Source organism: Cygnus olor, chromosome 1, assembly GCF_009769625.2.
Source record: "Cygnus olor isolate bCygOlo1 chromosome 1, bCygOlo1.pri.v2, whole genome shotgun sequence".
Classification (NCBI taxonomy): Eukaryota; Metazoa; Chordata; class Aves; order Anseriformes; family Anatidae; genus Cygnus; species Cygnus olor.
The window spans coordinates 72,915,006-72,930,897 of NC_049169.1; the positions used below are offsets into that span (position 1 = coordinate 72,915,006).

Sequence of the window (15,892 nt, forward strand, 5' to 3'; positions counted from 1 at the left end):
TGAGGACTTGAAGTCTCACAGAGACTGCAGAGGCTGAAGAAGCTGAAGAAATACACAAAAATGTCCATCAAAGTGCACCATGTTGGGTTGGAAAACTCCCTTTGTACAACTGAGCAGCTGCTCACTATGATACCTAAAAGCTTTCTGGCCAGTCCTTCCCTTCCTTTATTTTATAGGAATTTCCCTTCTTTTATTTTATATTTTTAAAAGTAACACTATTTTTTCATAGGTCAAAAGTCAGCAAATCAGAGTACTAGATGTATAAATATATACTGTATTTTGTGATTTACGGCCTACATGGAGATAAAGGCCATACAATTGGAACAAGTCACTTGCCAATAGCAAGCAACAGACCATAAACAGATGAGAGAAATATAAAGAATACCTACTTCCTATAGCAAAATGTGCAAAAGAGGGAAGAGAGAAGTCATGGGGTACACTGTTATTATGTGAGTAAATGTAAAGGGGAATTTAGACTGAGTATTTCCTATTTCCTTATACTGGGAAGCTGTATGAGTTAGAGCTCAGACCTTTTTTTTTTTTTCTTTTTTTTTTTCCCATAAAATTAAAACTCCTAGATATTGAAGGTTTTAATTAAAGGAATAGTACACTGTAATTTTGAACTGTGCAAACATTTTACTGCACTGGTAGCTAGTCTGGCTTTAGGCAAGGATTTCCGGTGGAGGTTTTACATGTTGTAGTCTATTAAATGGAACAAGGAAGAAACCACTTACCTTCAGGTCTTGTAAATTCTCTGAACGTGGGTAGTGAAATGACAGTGTGGGAAATTGTGTGGACTGGATCCAACACACAGCTGACATCGTTTGGTCGACAAGACTTAATGCAACGGATAGTATCTGTCTTTTCAAGTCTGACACTAAGAGAAACAAGAGAGAGATGCATATATATCCTGAAAATAAATCACTTTGTGTTTTGCAGTCTGGGGAGCTAGAAACTGATATAAAACTGATATATAAACTGATATTTTACCTTAAAAAACTTAAGACAGACTTAAGTAGATCACCAGAACTGTTGGACCACAGAAAAATTTGGCTTGGCTAACAGTTGTTGTCAAAATCCCCTCAAACCCAACTTGTCAAGCCAGGCATGCAAAAATAGGGAGAATTGTAGTGCGTAGGATACCAAGTAAAGTCTCCTTACAAGTACAAACAGGACCAAAGGACTAGGCCCAGGTCCTCAGCTGCGGTGCCTTGTCATGGTCTCACCGACTTCAGAAGAGCTACACTTATTCACACAAGCCTCTTTGTATTCCACTTGATATCACTCATATAAAGCAGAAACAATTGTTTCCATTCTGGAAATCTGTCAGGAAGTGTCAGAAGGGCCCACTTTCTTTCACAATTTCCGGTGCAGCAAGAGTCAGAAAAGCCTCTTTTCAGTCTTTTTCACACACACACCCCTTTCCATCTAAACTGAGAAAACACAGAGGAATGGAAACTGGGGGAGGAAAACAGTTAACCACCTTATTTAAAACCTCAAAAGATTGAATTCTGAGTTTGGGGAAGTGGTAAGGGTCATTTCATATTCCATCTCAACCAGCTGCTCATTCGTCCTTGAAAGTCTATTAAAAGTTAAATGACTTCTTCTCACCCTTGTCCACCAGAGTGAATTTAAAGTCACTTACAGTTCAAGAACTTCACACAATACCCGGTCTGTGTTCATGAGAGATGAAAGGGCTGTGCTGGGACTTACAATGTGACTAAGCCCCACAAACGCTCTCAACTTTGACCTGCCCATTTCTTCATATTTCTAAGTGGAAGAAAGAAAAGACTGCAGTGTCAGAGGGAGGGAATTAAAAGATTAAAAGGAAGAAAAATTCACTGATTAAAAGGGAAAAAAAATGGAAGCTTTAGTTTGTAAGATACCTCTAGAAACAAATGGTTCTTACTCTTTTCAAAATGTGTTACCCAACTCCACACCTACAAGCTATCTTTTTTCAAATGTTCAAAGGAACTTTATGGCCCTATTAATAATAAATACATCAGTAACTTCTTATTATATGCTACCCACATTTGCTCATCAAAGAAAGCAAAGCCAAACATGCTGATATTGTATGAAGCTAAAGTAAGGATAAAAGAGAAAACATGAATCAACATTAAGGAAATCATGCTTCAACAGATGTGAACTGGCATAGTCTAAGGGAAGGCAATGTAGCTGGGTTAATTTACACCAGCTGAGTCTGGCTTGTTATTCTCATTCCATAGTTAATGCGTTCAGAGTGAAGCTAAAGAATGGAGATACAGGTCAGGAGAGATCTTTTACTTCTCACCTTCATCTAGATACAAAATTTCATGATTTCCTAGATATCTCATAGGAGACAGAACAGGACTTTCTGCTGAAATGCCTCACGCTGGTCATTTTAGAACAAATTAATTCTGTATATATGGACATAATAGTCTAACCTACGATAACAAATTCCACCCACTTATTTTAAACTCTAGATGCCAAGTTAAGAAAGGACTTCCAGCAAGCTGACTCTTGCATCTTTACAATAAGGATGAGCTAAATTACATAGACCACATCCAGTGTAAAATAGTCTATTTCAAAATGCATAACAAATAGAATTGAGGCAAAATGTGTATCAATCGTGTTTGTTTCTCTCTCTCCCTCTTTTTTTTCTCTACTGTTCATATGGGAGTTTAGTAGATGTTTACATATATACAGACGTACAAACAAAAGCTGAATCTTCCATCTGTGAGCTGCGGTCACAACAGCCAAGTCAGGTTGGTTTTACCTTCAATAACGTGTTTATGAATCCTGAAACACTTCTTTAAAAGTTCTTCTCTTTGCCTTATAGAATAGCAATGGCATCTTCTAAAGGTTTGAGGGACATCAATAATCAGTGGCTTGTGTAATTCGTTTTAGGCCTTCATGACTAATGAAGTAATGGTACAATATGTACAGTGCCCTAGATTTTCAAAGCTGTAGTTAGATAGAAAGATTTGTATGCAAAAACATTCTGGTGGGAGTGTCTTAAATGTTCAGTATGACTCTGCTTTTGTTCCTTCCTGGGAAGGAAAGGGAGCCTTACTTTCGACTTCAGCTGGAACATTTGACAAATACAAACATTTCTGAAATTCTCATCCAACAAAGTAATTAATTTGTTTATGATGAAGTCCTAAGTAAGATTTATGTTCAAAATTCTCCCTTCTGATTCACTGGAATAAAGCATTCTGACATGAATTAGGTACCTTGTGGATAGAAACAGGATCACCACGATCACAAGTGATCTGTGCTAGTTACTAACTAAAGCTAGTTTCTAGATTCAGTCAGCTTGTAACTAGATACATGACAAAATTTTGTGTCAGCTCTATTTCTTTACACTGCTTCTCTCCCCTCTTAAAAATCCCTCAATTTTTGTGTCTGTCCAAACACAAAATACACATTTTTTGTGTGTGTATTTGTGTACACAAAATGTACATTTTGCGTGTACTCTGTCCTCACCATTAAACTTGAGTTTGTGCTTTCATTTTCCACCGCCTGATTCTCTGATCTTTCTTTCGGTATCTCTACAAATTGTTTCAGGTTATCCAGAATGCAGTTAGTAACACTTTTCTCTACCATTGCTTTGACTGCACACCTTTAAACATCTTCTGGAACAATTTGTCAACCAGTATCCATTCCAAATTCTCCATAGTTACTATTAATGATGTGCTCTGCTTTCAACATACATCTTCCTTTATCCTTACACATCATCTTTGCATTTGATCTTTTAGCTAGCCGAGAACTTCCTTTTTGCCCACGTCCTCCAATTGTGGATACTATGATTGACAAAACTTTCTTCCTATGTGCTAAGAACTTTATTTACTCAAATTTTTCTTTGGAGCTGCCTCCTCTATCACAAATTGCAGTTTTGGAGTTGTTACCTCCTGCAGACTTTTTTTCTTTTATAAAAGAAGTAAATTAAGAAACAACTCAGTTGCACTGATTGGTTTGTACATAATGCTTTCCTGAATACATTTTTTTCTTTCTTTTTGGGTTCTGGTGACATTCATTGTCATATTCTCTGTTGGATTCAATAAGTAAGTTCTTTGGACCAGGATCTCTGATTTCATTTTCATTGGAAAGAACCATGCACATAAGTGGTGCTACATAATGACACATTCCCAAAAATTCCAGCTACACTACAGCATTGAAGCATCTAATACTGAGCTCTGTGCTGCTGAGTTACATGCTGAATGCAATAAAATGATAGAATATGGTAGAGTTTTTCAATATTGAGGGCCAAATTCTCACACTTCCTTCTTTTCCTGCCAAACAAATATATATTAATGCTCGCAAAAATGAAGTATATTTTTGAATCTTTGTCCTACTTAATTATGGCCTCATAATGAACTGGTAGCCAGAGGGCAGTTATATACAAGTATCTTCTGTGCCAGTAAGAAACCTCATTAGCTCAAGTCGAATGGGCTTGTGCTTTCAACATTTAAAGTGGGGACTCTATCCGTACTGGCAACTTCTGGCAGCCTTATAAGTATGCATCAACAGACTCATTAAACATTGGCATTCCTCTTGGGACTTGAACTCCTGTCAGCCAGCTGGGATAAACTTTGCCTTAGGGAACATGTAATACTCTGGCAGAGTGCTGCAATTGTCCCAGTCTAGTCCTTGGCTTACAACAAGCCCAAGAGCCCACAGCTTACAGCTAATAAAATAATTGTGTTCAGGTGACTAAGATTTGTGATCTTGGTTTAGATGGCTCCCAGTTTCTAACCTAGTACCTTGCCAGTGCTGTCTGTATTCACATAGGCAGGTGTTTTTAATATGTATTTTCACACGGATTATTCCTCACTCATCTGCGGACTGACTGTTCTGCCTGTGTAGAACAGAGATGTCTGAGCCCAGGATGGTGTCAAAGACCACTAATTTGTAGATCATACCTCTGCAACTGAGCTTTAAATATTTACCAATACAAGGATTGAAGAGTACAGTAAGTCCTCTTCCAGCTTGCGAAACAGAATAATTCCAAAGAAATTCCAGTTGTATAGTCTACATTGTTCTTGACATCATAGAAGTAAGGGAAGAAAGATTTGGATATTGGAATTCTAGCTGACAACTTTAAGGCCTGCTTCTTTGACAGGTGAAGTCTTTATAGTTGCATATTTATGAGGTTTGATATGGAAGTTAGAGAAAGAAAAGCATTATGAGACCAGTATCTTATTCAAATATTCCTGTAGACAATTCTCAGCCTGTGAAATAGACAGGAGCTCTCTGCTACTAACTGAGTGTTGTTAGGAGTCCATTGTTATTTTGCCATCATTAGCTATACAATTCCATGGAAATGTCACAGAAAAGAAGATGAAAAAATCTCTAGAACAAATTTTACAAAAAAGATTCTCTTTTATATCATCCTTGGAAGGTAGAAGTGCAATTTGCACCTGGTGTAAATCAGCACAGGCTCACTGGCTGTAACACAGCAGCAATGTAACTGGTGCAACTTGAGAATCTGGCTCCACATTTTCAGAGCAACTTGTGCACTGGTGCATCTCTGAGATGCCAAAGACCTAAGTTATGACATTTTGATAGACTTTGATTTTCAAAAAATGCATTTGCCACCCATGTGATGAAACTCTCTAATGATGTCTCAGCAAATTATGTATCTATCTTGTTTTGAAAATTTAGTCCTAAATATATGCAGCTGTGTATTATCAGATGAGACCAACTCCACTATTGTGTAAATCAAATTAATAGTTTTAGTCCTCAATATATTCAGATAATAACCTCTTGGACACCTACTTCTGCTTTTTATAATACACAGTATTATAAAATATATTGTGTGTATTGTGTGTATATCAGTACACACAAGGATCTCCCAAAATTGAGATGTTCAGTGATGGGGGAAGGTGGAAAACTGTAATGATGATGGCAAATAAAATGCAAGTGCAGCATGCAATAGATGAACTAAAACTTTATTAAAATTGGAGGAAAAAATAGCTACTCTCAAAAGAGAAAATGTAGCAACTTATGCCTTAAAGTTAGGGATCAAAGCTGTGCAGAGACAAAGACAAAAAGTTTGGCAATAAATGTGTTGATAGTTCCATGGCGGGTAAGTTGCATTTGAATTGTCAGAAGAAGGTCTCTGGGCTCTGTGATTTGCCGCTGCATGACCACAATGCCACTGTGGTTGTTCACTTTTTTTGTGGTGAAAAAACCCTCCTGGTTCCCGCTGATGATGGACAGCAGTATTTTATCCCCAGGGACAGCACTGGAAGGGCCCATGCGGAAAATGTCGGTGGGTACTTGAATGTTGGTAGGAAAAGAGAGGTGATAGTAGGTTATTCTCAGAGGTAGGCTCTGGCACTCCTTATTTTCATTACAAGGCAAGCGCTCACAGCGACTGCAAGAAAAGTGAGAACACAAGACAAGAGGAAGATTAGCGTACATTTAGCAAGCGTGACAGGATAGCAAGGGCAGTGGGGATGGGAAAAGATATGTTGACTTGCATACTGTATCCATTCTTCAGCCTGGCATCTCAGTAACATAGCAAATGGACATTTATTAAATAGGGGTGAACTTGTCTGCAGTCGGTGCTTTTGGAGGAGGGTTGCCATTTTCAGAAGTGTGTCAGATGTTGCCCTTTCTTTGCACGCACAGATGGATTGAGTCTGGCACCGCAGTGGTGAGTTTATCTGCATTTGAACAGCTAAGCTCTTCCTCAGGAGAACATCAGCTTTTTTGTTGTTGTTTAAGTTTTATTCTCTTGTTGACTGGACATATGTCCGAAAGATCCTAAGATCCTAAGTGGTTATTGAGTTCACTGTGTCCTAGTTGGGATGTCCTTTCAGAGTTGGATTTTAAAACTGAGCAAAGTATTCTGAAATGCATAGTGTAGGGTTAGAAGGAATTGGTATTTCTGAGAGAAGAGACAATATGGATACTGCACTATGTACATTCATCATCTGACAGCATTCAGAGGAACATAAAACTTGTTTCCAACACTGCCTGTATATTCAGGTTTATTTGCTTTAAAAAAAAATCTTCCTTCTTCTCATGTAGCAGAGTATTTTTCTGTGCCATGAAGAGAACCAACATAACACACATCTAAACAAGAACTGAAAAAAGATGCAACAGCCTGATGTCTCCAGCATGTCCTACACACTCGGTCCACCCTTACACAGGCTCAAATCACAGGAATGATGCTGGTGAGTGAGAAAAGTGTGGTCTGCTAATGGCTGTTTTCTTTCCTTATCACTAAGCACTGTATTCTAGCAACAAGTCCAGAGAACTGAAAAGATTAACTATGAAGGCTGAAAGTGAACAATGAACTTAGTCCCAATGTCAGCACTGGAAATCCTGATCTGTATGAAGAGAGCAATCTCATACCTTTCTGCTACTGAGAGAAGTAAAGTTTGTCTTGTACAATGCACATACCTGTGTATGCCGTATTTATGTCACAGCTAATAAAGAACATTGTAGTTTACCAACACAGTAATCAGGATCTGATACATCATGCTACCTGGTGGGTTTGAGAGGTGGTTACAAATTTGCATAAAAGGAAAGATTACATGAAGTTAGGATTAAAGATATGCCCAATTCACCACATTCAAGTTGGTATCTGAACACCCTCTCAGACAGATGCATGGAAGTGGAGGTAGACATGTCAACTTGAGCTGAATGTTGACTCTGCAAAATTTGGGGATGATCAGGTAAGGCATTTAGCTCCAAATTTGCCTCATGAGCAGCTATGAATCAATTAAAAGTATCTACAAGAGTCTCTGAACCCAGTAACAATATTCAATCCACAGGCTGAGATTTTGGAACCTAACCTATTTATTCATTTCTTCACAGAGAAATGCTCCAGCATGAAGGCATGGTTTGCTTCTTATTACCTCACAGTGTGGTAAGAAATCTGACTGCCCATTTCATTTATTTTATTTTGTCACATTAAGTTGAGCTCCTAACAGGAGTAGCTGGTACCAAAATTATACGCAAAATAATCATTTTCAATAAGAGTAGTTAAAAGCAACCTCAGTTCTTCAGTTAATGCATTTTGTGTTTTATGTTCTCTTCTAACACCACTTGCAAACCCAAAGTACAAAGCAATTCTTTGAAGATTTTAATGCATTCTTAATTTTATTCATGTGTGTAAAGATCACACACAAGTCTTCACAGGATGGTCGTCTAATTAAGTGTGGATATTCCTGGAATATTTTCAGGTATAGTGAGTTCTGCATTCTTTTCTGAAATGTCATCACTAACTCCCCTAAAGAGAATTCCTTAATTTTGTCAAAATAATGAAGCTACTTGGTTCTGTTGAAATCATGAAGCAAGCCAACACGTTAATATCTTAGTTGAAAATGCTTTCTCCATGTAATCTTTTCGGAAGCACAAATATGCTCATAAAAATGCCATGACTTAATTCTTTTATAAAAGTAAAACATGTTTTGTAATAACCAGATTTTTTTTTTTTTAAAGACCAAAAAACCCTCAAATCTCTCAACTTCCTAAGATTTGGAAAAGGACATTCTGTTGATTCAGAAAGTTATTTGTGGAGACAGATGTGCCTGTGGCTAGGAGTAAGAATTACTCAAAATTCATCATCTTTTATCTTATTCTTTGGTGGTGCACACTACACACTGCACACTTCACTATGGGTTTAGTTAATGTGTGCTAATTTTTCCATCAAATAACCACAAAGAAGAGAGAGCAAATATTATTGCTTTCAAGAGCCAGAATTCATTCTGGGGTCATGCACCATAAAGGCAGTAACAATGAGCATTTAAATCACGGTGTACTCTCTAGACCTTATTTAAATGCTACCAGTGGGAAGAAGAAAATCATATGGTAGGGGAATTCAGCAGCCGACTGGTAACGAATGAGTAGCCCAAGACCCTGGGTGCCACTGCAGCTCTGTGGCATCTCACGATGGATGAAGTGGCCGTGCAGCCACTGTGCCTGGCCACCACAATGCGTCGCTGTGGCCACAAGCATAGGGGAACCTGTGGGAGAAGGGGAGGGCTGGAGGAGGTATAGTGATGCTGCCAGAGAAATGCACACCGCTTGGCAGTGAGGGGGTTTTAGATGTATCTTAGCAGATCTCTGCAATGAAATGCGTGGGTTAGAAAAATAAGTGTATAGTGCTGTTGAATGCTTATTCCTGAATTAATTCCTGATTATTTTAGCTTACTGCTATTTAGCTCAATTATTCAATTTTAAGTTTTTTTTTGTTTTTGCTTTTGTTTTTTTACTTGGCTGAAATGCTGGCTTCAAGAAATTACTAGTAGTTTGAATTTTACATACCAAATACTGGTTACTCATAAAGGAAAATTAAACTATTAAAACAAAAAAGATATTATCTTAGAGAATAAATACATCTAACAGAAAATATTCGTCCCTCCTGTTAATTTCTGAGCCTGGTTTTCACATGGTACAGAGGCAATTCATTCAATTTTGCCAAAAGAAGTTGAATGGTTTACAACACTTTCTTATACACTGAAAGGAAAAGAACATTTTTTTTTCAGGATCTATGGTTTTGTAATTTACTTTATATAGGGAAACCATCTCAACTTGCTAAATGACAAACCAAGTATGATTACCAAACTTTACACATTTCTGAAATTCAATCCTGCAGATTTCCAGAGCTGGAACAATTTTCTGCACCGCCTACAATATACTCCACTACAAAGGCTTTCCCTTGATAGTGTGGATATATGCTCTGCATGTTCCTCCTATCTGGAGCTGAAAACTTTCAAAGAGCTTTAAGCCATAGAAGACACAGACCCATTTCCATTTTGCCCTCAGCATTGAGCCTTTATGTGCTATCCTATGCCCTAGCAGGGATGTATGGACCAGATGACCTCCAGGGGTCCCTTACAACCATAACCATTCTGTGATTCTGTGATCCTTGATTCATTCATCCATCTTTCCCAACTGGTCTCCTTCCTTGCTTACTGCCCTTCCTGCTCACTCAAACCTCTGGCATCAGGATCTTCAACAATGCGCCAATCCTCTTCTTCCTGCTCCATTCTCTCCCGGCTGACACTTGTTCCTCTCAGTTTCAGTCTCACAGTCCTAGTCCCAAAACATATACTCGTTTCCTCAGTATCTCTGTGCAGCCACCCCAAACTATTCCTTGCTCTGATGGTCTTCATCCAAACCTGGTATTAATCACCCTTTACCAGAAAGGTCCTGACCCTTTCCCCATCATAACCTGCACTGATTTCCATAGTTTATTTCATCTTTGTCTCTGAATTCTTTATACAAGTTTACTCTCCACCCCTCAAGCATCTCCTAGATTCATTTTCCTCACCTGCTCACACCTTCAGATCTGTCCGTCCCTACATTCAGCCTCCGCCCTAAGTATGCCTTTCCTTCTTACAGAGTTGGCTCTTCTCTCATCTGTGCTAGAAACACCTTTCATGAAGTCTGGGTTATCTTTAAAAGCACAAAAGAAAGAGGCTCTGGGACTGTCAGGGTCTGCAGTGCCAGGCCCAGGACAGGTAGTAGCTAAAATTACAGAGATCAGGCTTCTTTCCTGTGGCCATTTGTGGGAATGGGCTCAGACAGTCTGTGAAGTTGGTGCATGCACATTTTAGACTCCTTTAAGAGGCACATGTCTGCTAAATCGGAAGAGGATTGTTTGCTAATAAAACAGAAAGACATCTCTACTGACAAGAGGAATTAAATTGTGTTGAGAAGGATAGTCAAACACAGATTGACACAGAGGCTATGAAATCCTTATCACTGAAGGACTTTAAGCAAAAGTTAAACACCTTTCAGAAATACTCCAGGAAGTCCTGACACTCGCTTGACACACATGGGTAATTACCCATCCAGGTCCTCTTTTATAAGGTTTATGAAAAAGAGCTAGCTGCAATTTTGCAAAGATTTTTAACTTTAAAAGTTTCACAGAGTTTTGGTAAGGATGACAAAAAGTGCAAAAGTAATCCCCTAACAAATTTCAGATTTCTGCTCCAAAATCTGACAGCAAACTCTTCAACGAAAAAATAAATAAATTAATCAATGAAATTTCTTAAACACACAAACCAATGTATTCCTGCCTACCCTTGTTCTTGGAAATGAGTGAACTGCTTTGGCAGAAATTTACCAAAACTTGAGCCTGAATTAGACACCTGGCATGTACAATTTCAGACACTGGTTATGTTTTGGCAAAATTCTAAGCAGTTAAAAACAGGTTCTAATAATGAGAAACAACAGGCAACCTTAATAACATGCAGGCATGTCTAAAATACAAAAATATTTCCCAATCTAGCTCAAAGCAGCATATATTTCTGACACACCGCCATAACTGCTCTTTATCTTTTCTACTATTTTTCCTGGCTTAAATTTATATTACAAATGTTTGACTTCAGTGTTACAAAAAGAGAATTTATTTGTTATCCAATTTGATAACAAAAAGTGTTTGGCAAGGGCAGTGCAGCAAGTCCTATTGTGAGTAGCTGTAAATCATAATTATCCTTGGAAAAATACCAAGCCTATAGGCTTATGAGAAAAAAAATATATATACAGAATTTAAGCAAAATAGTTTAGACCATCAATAAAATTATTACATTAAGAACCAGACCATGCCAGGCACTTTGCTGGTCTTTGGGGATGTTTACACAGGGTGTTTGCTCATGAAGCTGAGAATATCTGTAAGCTGTTCTGAGCTTTCAGCCTATAGCATCTGACAATCCTGCAATTACCTCATCTAACAACAATCACCTCTGCTACAACCGCCATGCAAAAATCTCTGCTTTAAATTTATTAGGTAAGGAAGTTTCTGGATCACTGAGAGTGGTTGCCCGTACATAAGAATTTTAAGGAAAAATAAGAATGTACAAACTTGTATTGGTAGGACTGAGACTTATTAAATTATAGCTGTTCCAAAGAAAATTTGGGGTATAGGGTAAAAAGTTCTATGGTGCGTCAACTTGATGGGAATAGAAAACATGTTATCTTTCTTATGATAGGCCAAGTTGGTGAAACTGGAATGTGTTTTGAATAAAAAATAGAAGAAACCAGTATTTCTAATAAATAGGATGATATAAGAAGCCAGATATTTTAATTTTAGAGTCCTGGCACAAGGTTAGGTGAAAAAGTGATTTAATGTCATTATCGTGCAAGGGCTAACAAAGACATGCTAGCTATCAGTTATGATGGCTTATATATGCCAAAAATTATACAAGAATATTTAAATTAATTTGGATTAGAAAGGGCACTAAAGAACAATCTTAAGGAACTGTTCCCCGGTGGGAACAAAGTAACCCAAGACACACACCCTGATACTGGCATGCTGGTATAATAATAATAACTGGCTAAGTAGGAGAGTACCTATCTGCCCATTGAACTAACTTAGACATTTTGCAATACAGATAATTAACTTGTATTCTCTTTGGTTTATGCAAGCACATTTTTGACAATATATTTAGTAACTTTGTCTGAATCTGTCAAGAGGTGAAAGCCTAATAAATCCAAGATCATCACTCAAAGACTTAAAATAATTAGAACTTTACTGGGCAGCTACAGGATTTGTTTCTGATTCACAGCCTAATTATAGCCCTAGCACATCAGAAGAATCTCTCTATGAATCTGAGTTAGGCAGAGTAAGTCATTATAGAGCTCCAACAGCCCAGACAGAAAAACAATTCAGACATCCTATTACTTCCAAAAAAAATCCCTAACATCTCAAATAGCCATTACTTTCAACACATCCATAAAAATATAGAAAAGAAAGAAGATGAAATGGAATATGTGTTAACAGCTATTTTATAAAATGAATTTTTCAACTCTAGGATGTCCATAAGAATAAAAATCTGCTAATTCTGCTTTGTGGCCCATTGCAAATGAGGTGGGTTTTTTTTTGAATTAAGATAGATACAAATAACACATGATATTAAATAAACAATACATCTGCATTATGAGGCACTTCTTGTTTACTGATGAGATCAACATAACTTAAAATTTAATTACTATTGATGCATCTCAAAAGCGTATTTTATAAATATTTGTTTTTATACTATGAAATCCCTCCGCAGCATTCTGATCAAATACATCTGCTATACCACTTACATGTCATTTTACAGCTTAAGGTTTAAATGGAAACTAATCAACCCCCACAAAGTCCCTCTGAGGAAGCTGGAAGCACCAGCTTCATTCTACAGAGAAGGTACAGAGATGGTGGGTATATGAACACTGATTGTGAAGAGCAAAGTAGCAAGCTGATAACCAGTGTCATTTACCAGCTTTCCTCTCAAGCTGATGCATACACTTACCTGGGTATGAGATACACAGAGAGTACAGGAGTACAGGATGGCCATAAAGCCATAGGGCAAGTGGAAAAGCGGTCATCTGCATCAGCCATATAGCTATGCTACCAAAATTTTGAAATGGCTTCTAGCTAGCATTGCCAGCACCATAGGATGGGTGTAAATGAGCTGCCAGCTACCCCTCCTCCCCTATCTGTGTCTCATATTTTCAAGACCAGAATAGCTTTCTCTGACCTAGGTTAAGAGCCAACATAAGAGATAATTCTACCACTGGAGTATAATAGTAAGCAAAGGCTGAGTGTGACAGAAAAGTTAGAATTTTGAAGCTGAATGTAATCCCCCTAACAGGCTTGCTGCAAGGTAGCCAGAGAGAGAACATCAACATATGCTTCTAGAGAACATTATAATGCAAACCATTGCCACATGGCATCTTTTTAAAGGAATACCTTTTTATTTTAGACTGAAATACGACCACGAGAAAAGGACCAGACCTATGTGTGCAAAACTTGGGGTAGGCCTAACCAATAAAGTATGTATTTGCCAGAATCTGTTACATATTCAGTCAGCAGTGTGAGGAGAATATGCCACCAAAAAAACATTGTACCTTGAAAAGAAAGTACTTACGTATCTCCAGACTTGCGGTAATTTTCTGGACATTCCAAAGACAGACAGCGAAAGCCCCCCTGGATATTAAAGCAGGTCTCATTGAAAGAGCAGTTGTGGGTTTCTGCAACACACTCATCAATATCTGCCAAATGGAAAAAGGTGAGTGGGTTAAACACATGCCTTTCCTCTATTTGCAGGTGCCATATGATGAAAGTATCACCTTAGGTACCAGAGAATATATGGGGTGCAATTAAACATTATTACAGGATTAAGGAGAGCAGGAGAACAAAAAGGAAGAAAACTAACCCAACCAACAGGCAAGAACAAGAAAAGGAAGAGCAGCAGTGCCACTAAGTGGGCAAGACTTAAATATTTGCTGAAATGTCTACAGCATTATGGTATTTCCTTTTAACAGATAAACTAATTCATATAATTTCACAGTGGGAATCTTCATTAAGTTTGCTCAAATTCTTTAAGAGCAGTATAAAAACGTTACTGCATTCTATAGGCTGTAAAAGAAATTTCTATTGGATCCCGTTATTTATTATAAAAAATTGGTCTCTCCAGATTTCAAGCTGATACTGACTGTTTTACTTTTAGTGCTGCAGGACTATAAACACAAAACCTTTCTAGAACTTTTCAGAAGCCCACAATCCAGTTACATCTCCCTGAAGCCATTGAACGTACCTTGGCAGTTGCGTGCATTGGGTGCCAACCTGTAACCGGTGGAGGGACAAGTACACTGAAAGCTCCCAGGAATATTAATACATCGAAAGGAACAGATATGACCTCCAGTAGGTAAAGCACATTCATCAATATCTGCAAGAGGAAAACACCACTAATTTACTATGTCTGCAAGGCATTTTACTAAGTGCACATATATGGTGTTCATGCTGTGAGATTGAAACACTATTTCATGATTCTAACTAGTGGAAAAGGAAAACAATTATTGATTAGGGCCACAACTATCTAATGAAGGCTGTCAGGAATAAATGGAGGTATGAAGAAAATTAAAAGCAATCGAAGGGCCTAAGAAACAGTCTGCTTTTGTCTTATAAATGTGTAATAACACTGTAAATACAGTGACACATTATTGTAGTACTTTACTAAGGGGACAGAGAGGAATAGTATTACCCCTGTTTTAATAAAAAGGAAATTGTGATGTTTTGCCCAAGTTCTTACTGCGTATTAAGTCCTAGATATCATAGCTCAATTTCAAGATCTTGTCCACTGGGTCACACCCACATTCTCCTATTACTTGATCAAAGCCTACATACACATTAATTCAGAACCAGCCACAAAAGGAGGATATATACAATACCATGTAATAATATTGTATATTACGTATGTAACACACAAACATGTTTGTATGTTCACTTGCTGAAGACAAGAAATTCTGCTAGTTGCTCAGTAACAAAAATTTTTAAAAAGGCACATTTCTGACCAGTTAGGAAAGTATGTGAAGTTATAGTTCCATGTAAACAGCAAAGCTGACACCATACAATCAAGCAGAGATATTTCTAGACGAAGGCATGGGCGGGAGACTTTTATTAAGTACAGTTTCATAGTTTCACAGGAAAATACCAAACAGAATCAAATGTTAAAATGCATCTATTAAGAGTCTATTAAACTGTTTATGTATGTCATGGCATGAACAGAAAATGCTCAAATCCTTTATCTGCAAAGACAGTTCTTACCTTCACATGAAATCCCATCTATGTCACTAAGTTGAAAGCCACGGCGGCAGTAACACTGATAGGAGCCATACACATTGGCACACTCTTGACTACAGGGGCTGCTCTCACACTCATTTAAATCTGAAATGCAAAATTATACACCTGAAACCCCAATTTCTTGCTGTATTTGTCACTCCTGTTACAGGACTGAGGCTAAAGTTTGGTTTCTTTGTATTTTGTTTTTTTTAATAATTAAAAAAGGATGGTTTACATATTACTGAGTAAACTGGAAATAATGGGCTTTGGGTGTATTGTTCTCAAGAGGGTCTGGTAGTATAGGTTACTGTGTGCTATTATTTCCCACTATCCTTCAAGGTGCGT

General features: G+C 37.7%; 1 protein-coding gene across 2 annotated transcripts in view; it reads right to left on the reverse strand.

Annotated features, from left to right (window-relative positions):
- The window catches only part of FBLN1 (fibulin 1), an 82,433-nt gene that overhangs the window by 23,710 nt on the left and 42,831 nt on the right, over positions 1–15,892 (reverse strand). The window contains exons 12-15 of one of the 2 annotated variants that reach the window (XM_040564728.1): positions 15,533–15,652; positions 14,523–14,654; positions 13,854–13,977; positions 735–877 (exon numbers count right to left, since the gene is read on the reverse strand). In XM_040564728.1, the coding sequence (XP_040420662.1) occupies positions 735–877; positions 13,854–13,977; positions 14,523–14,654; positions 15,533–15,652 (519 nt within the window). Of the gene's footprint in view, positions 1–734; positions 878–5,913; positions 6,359–13,853; positions 13,978–14,522; positions 14,655–15,532; positions 15,653–15,892 lie in introns of those variants that run through there. The other variant, XM_040564738.1, reaches the window with a different exon arrangement.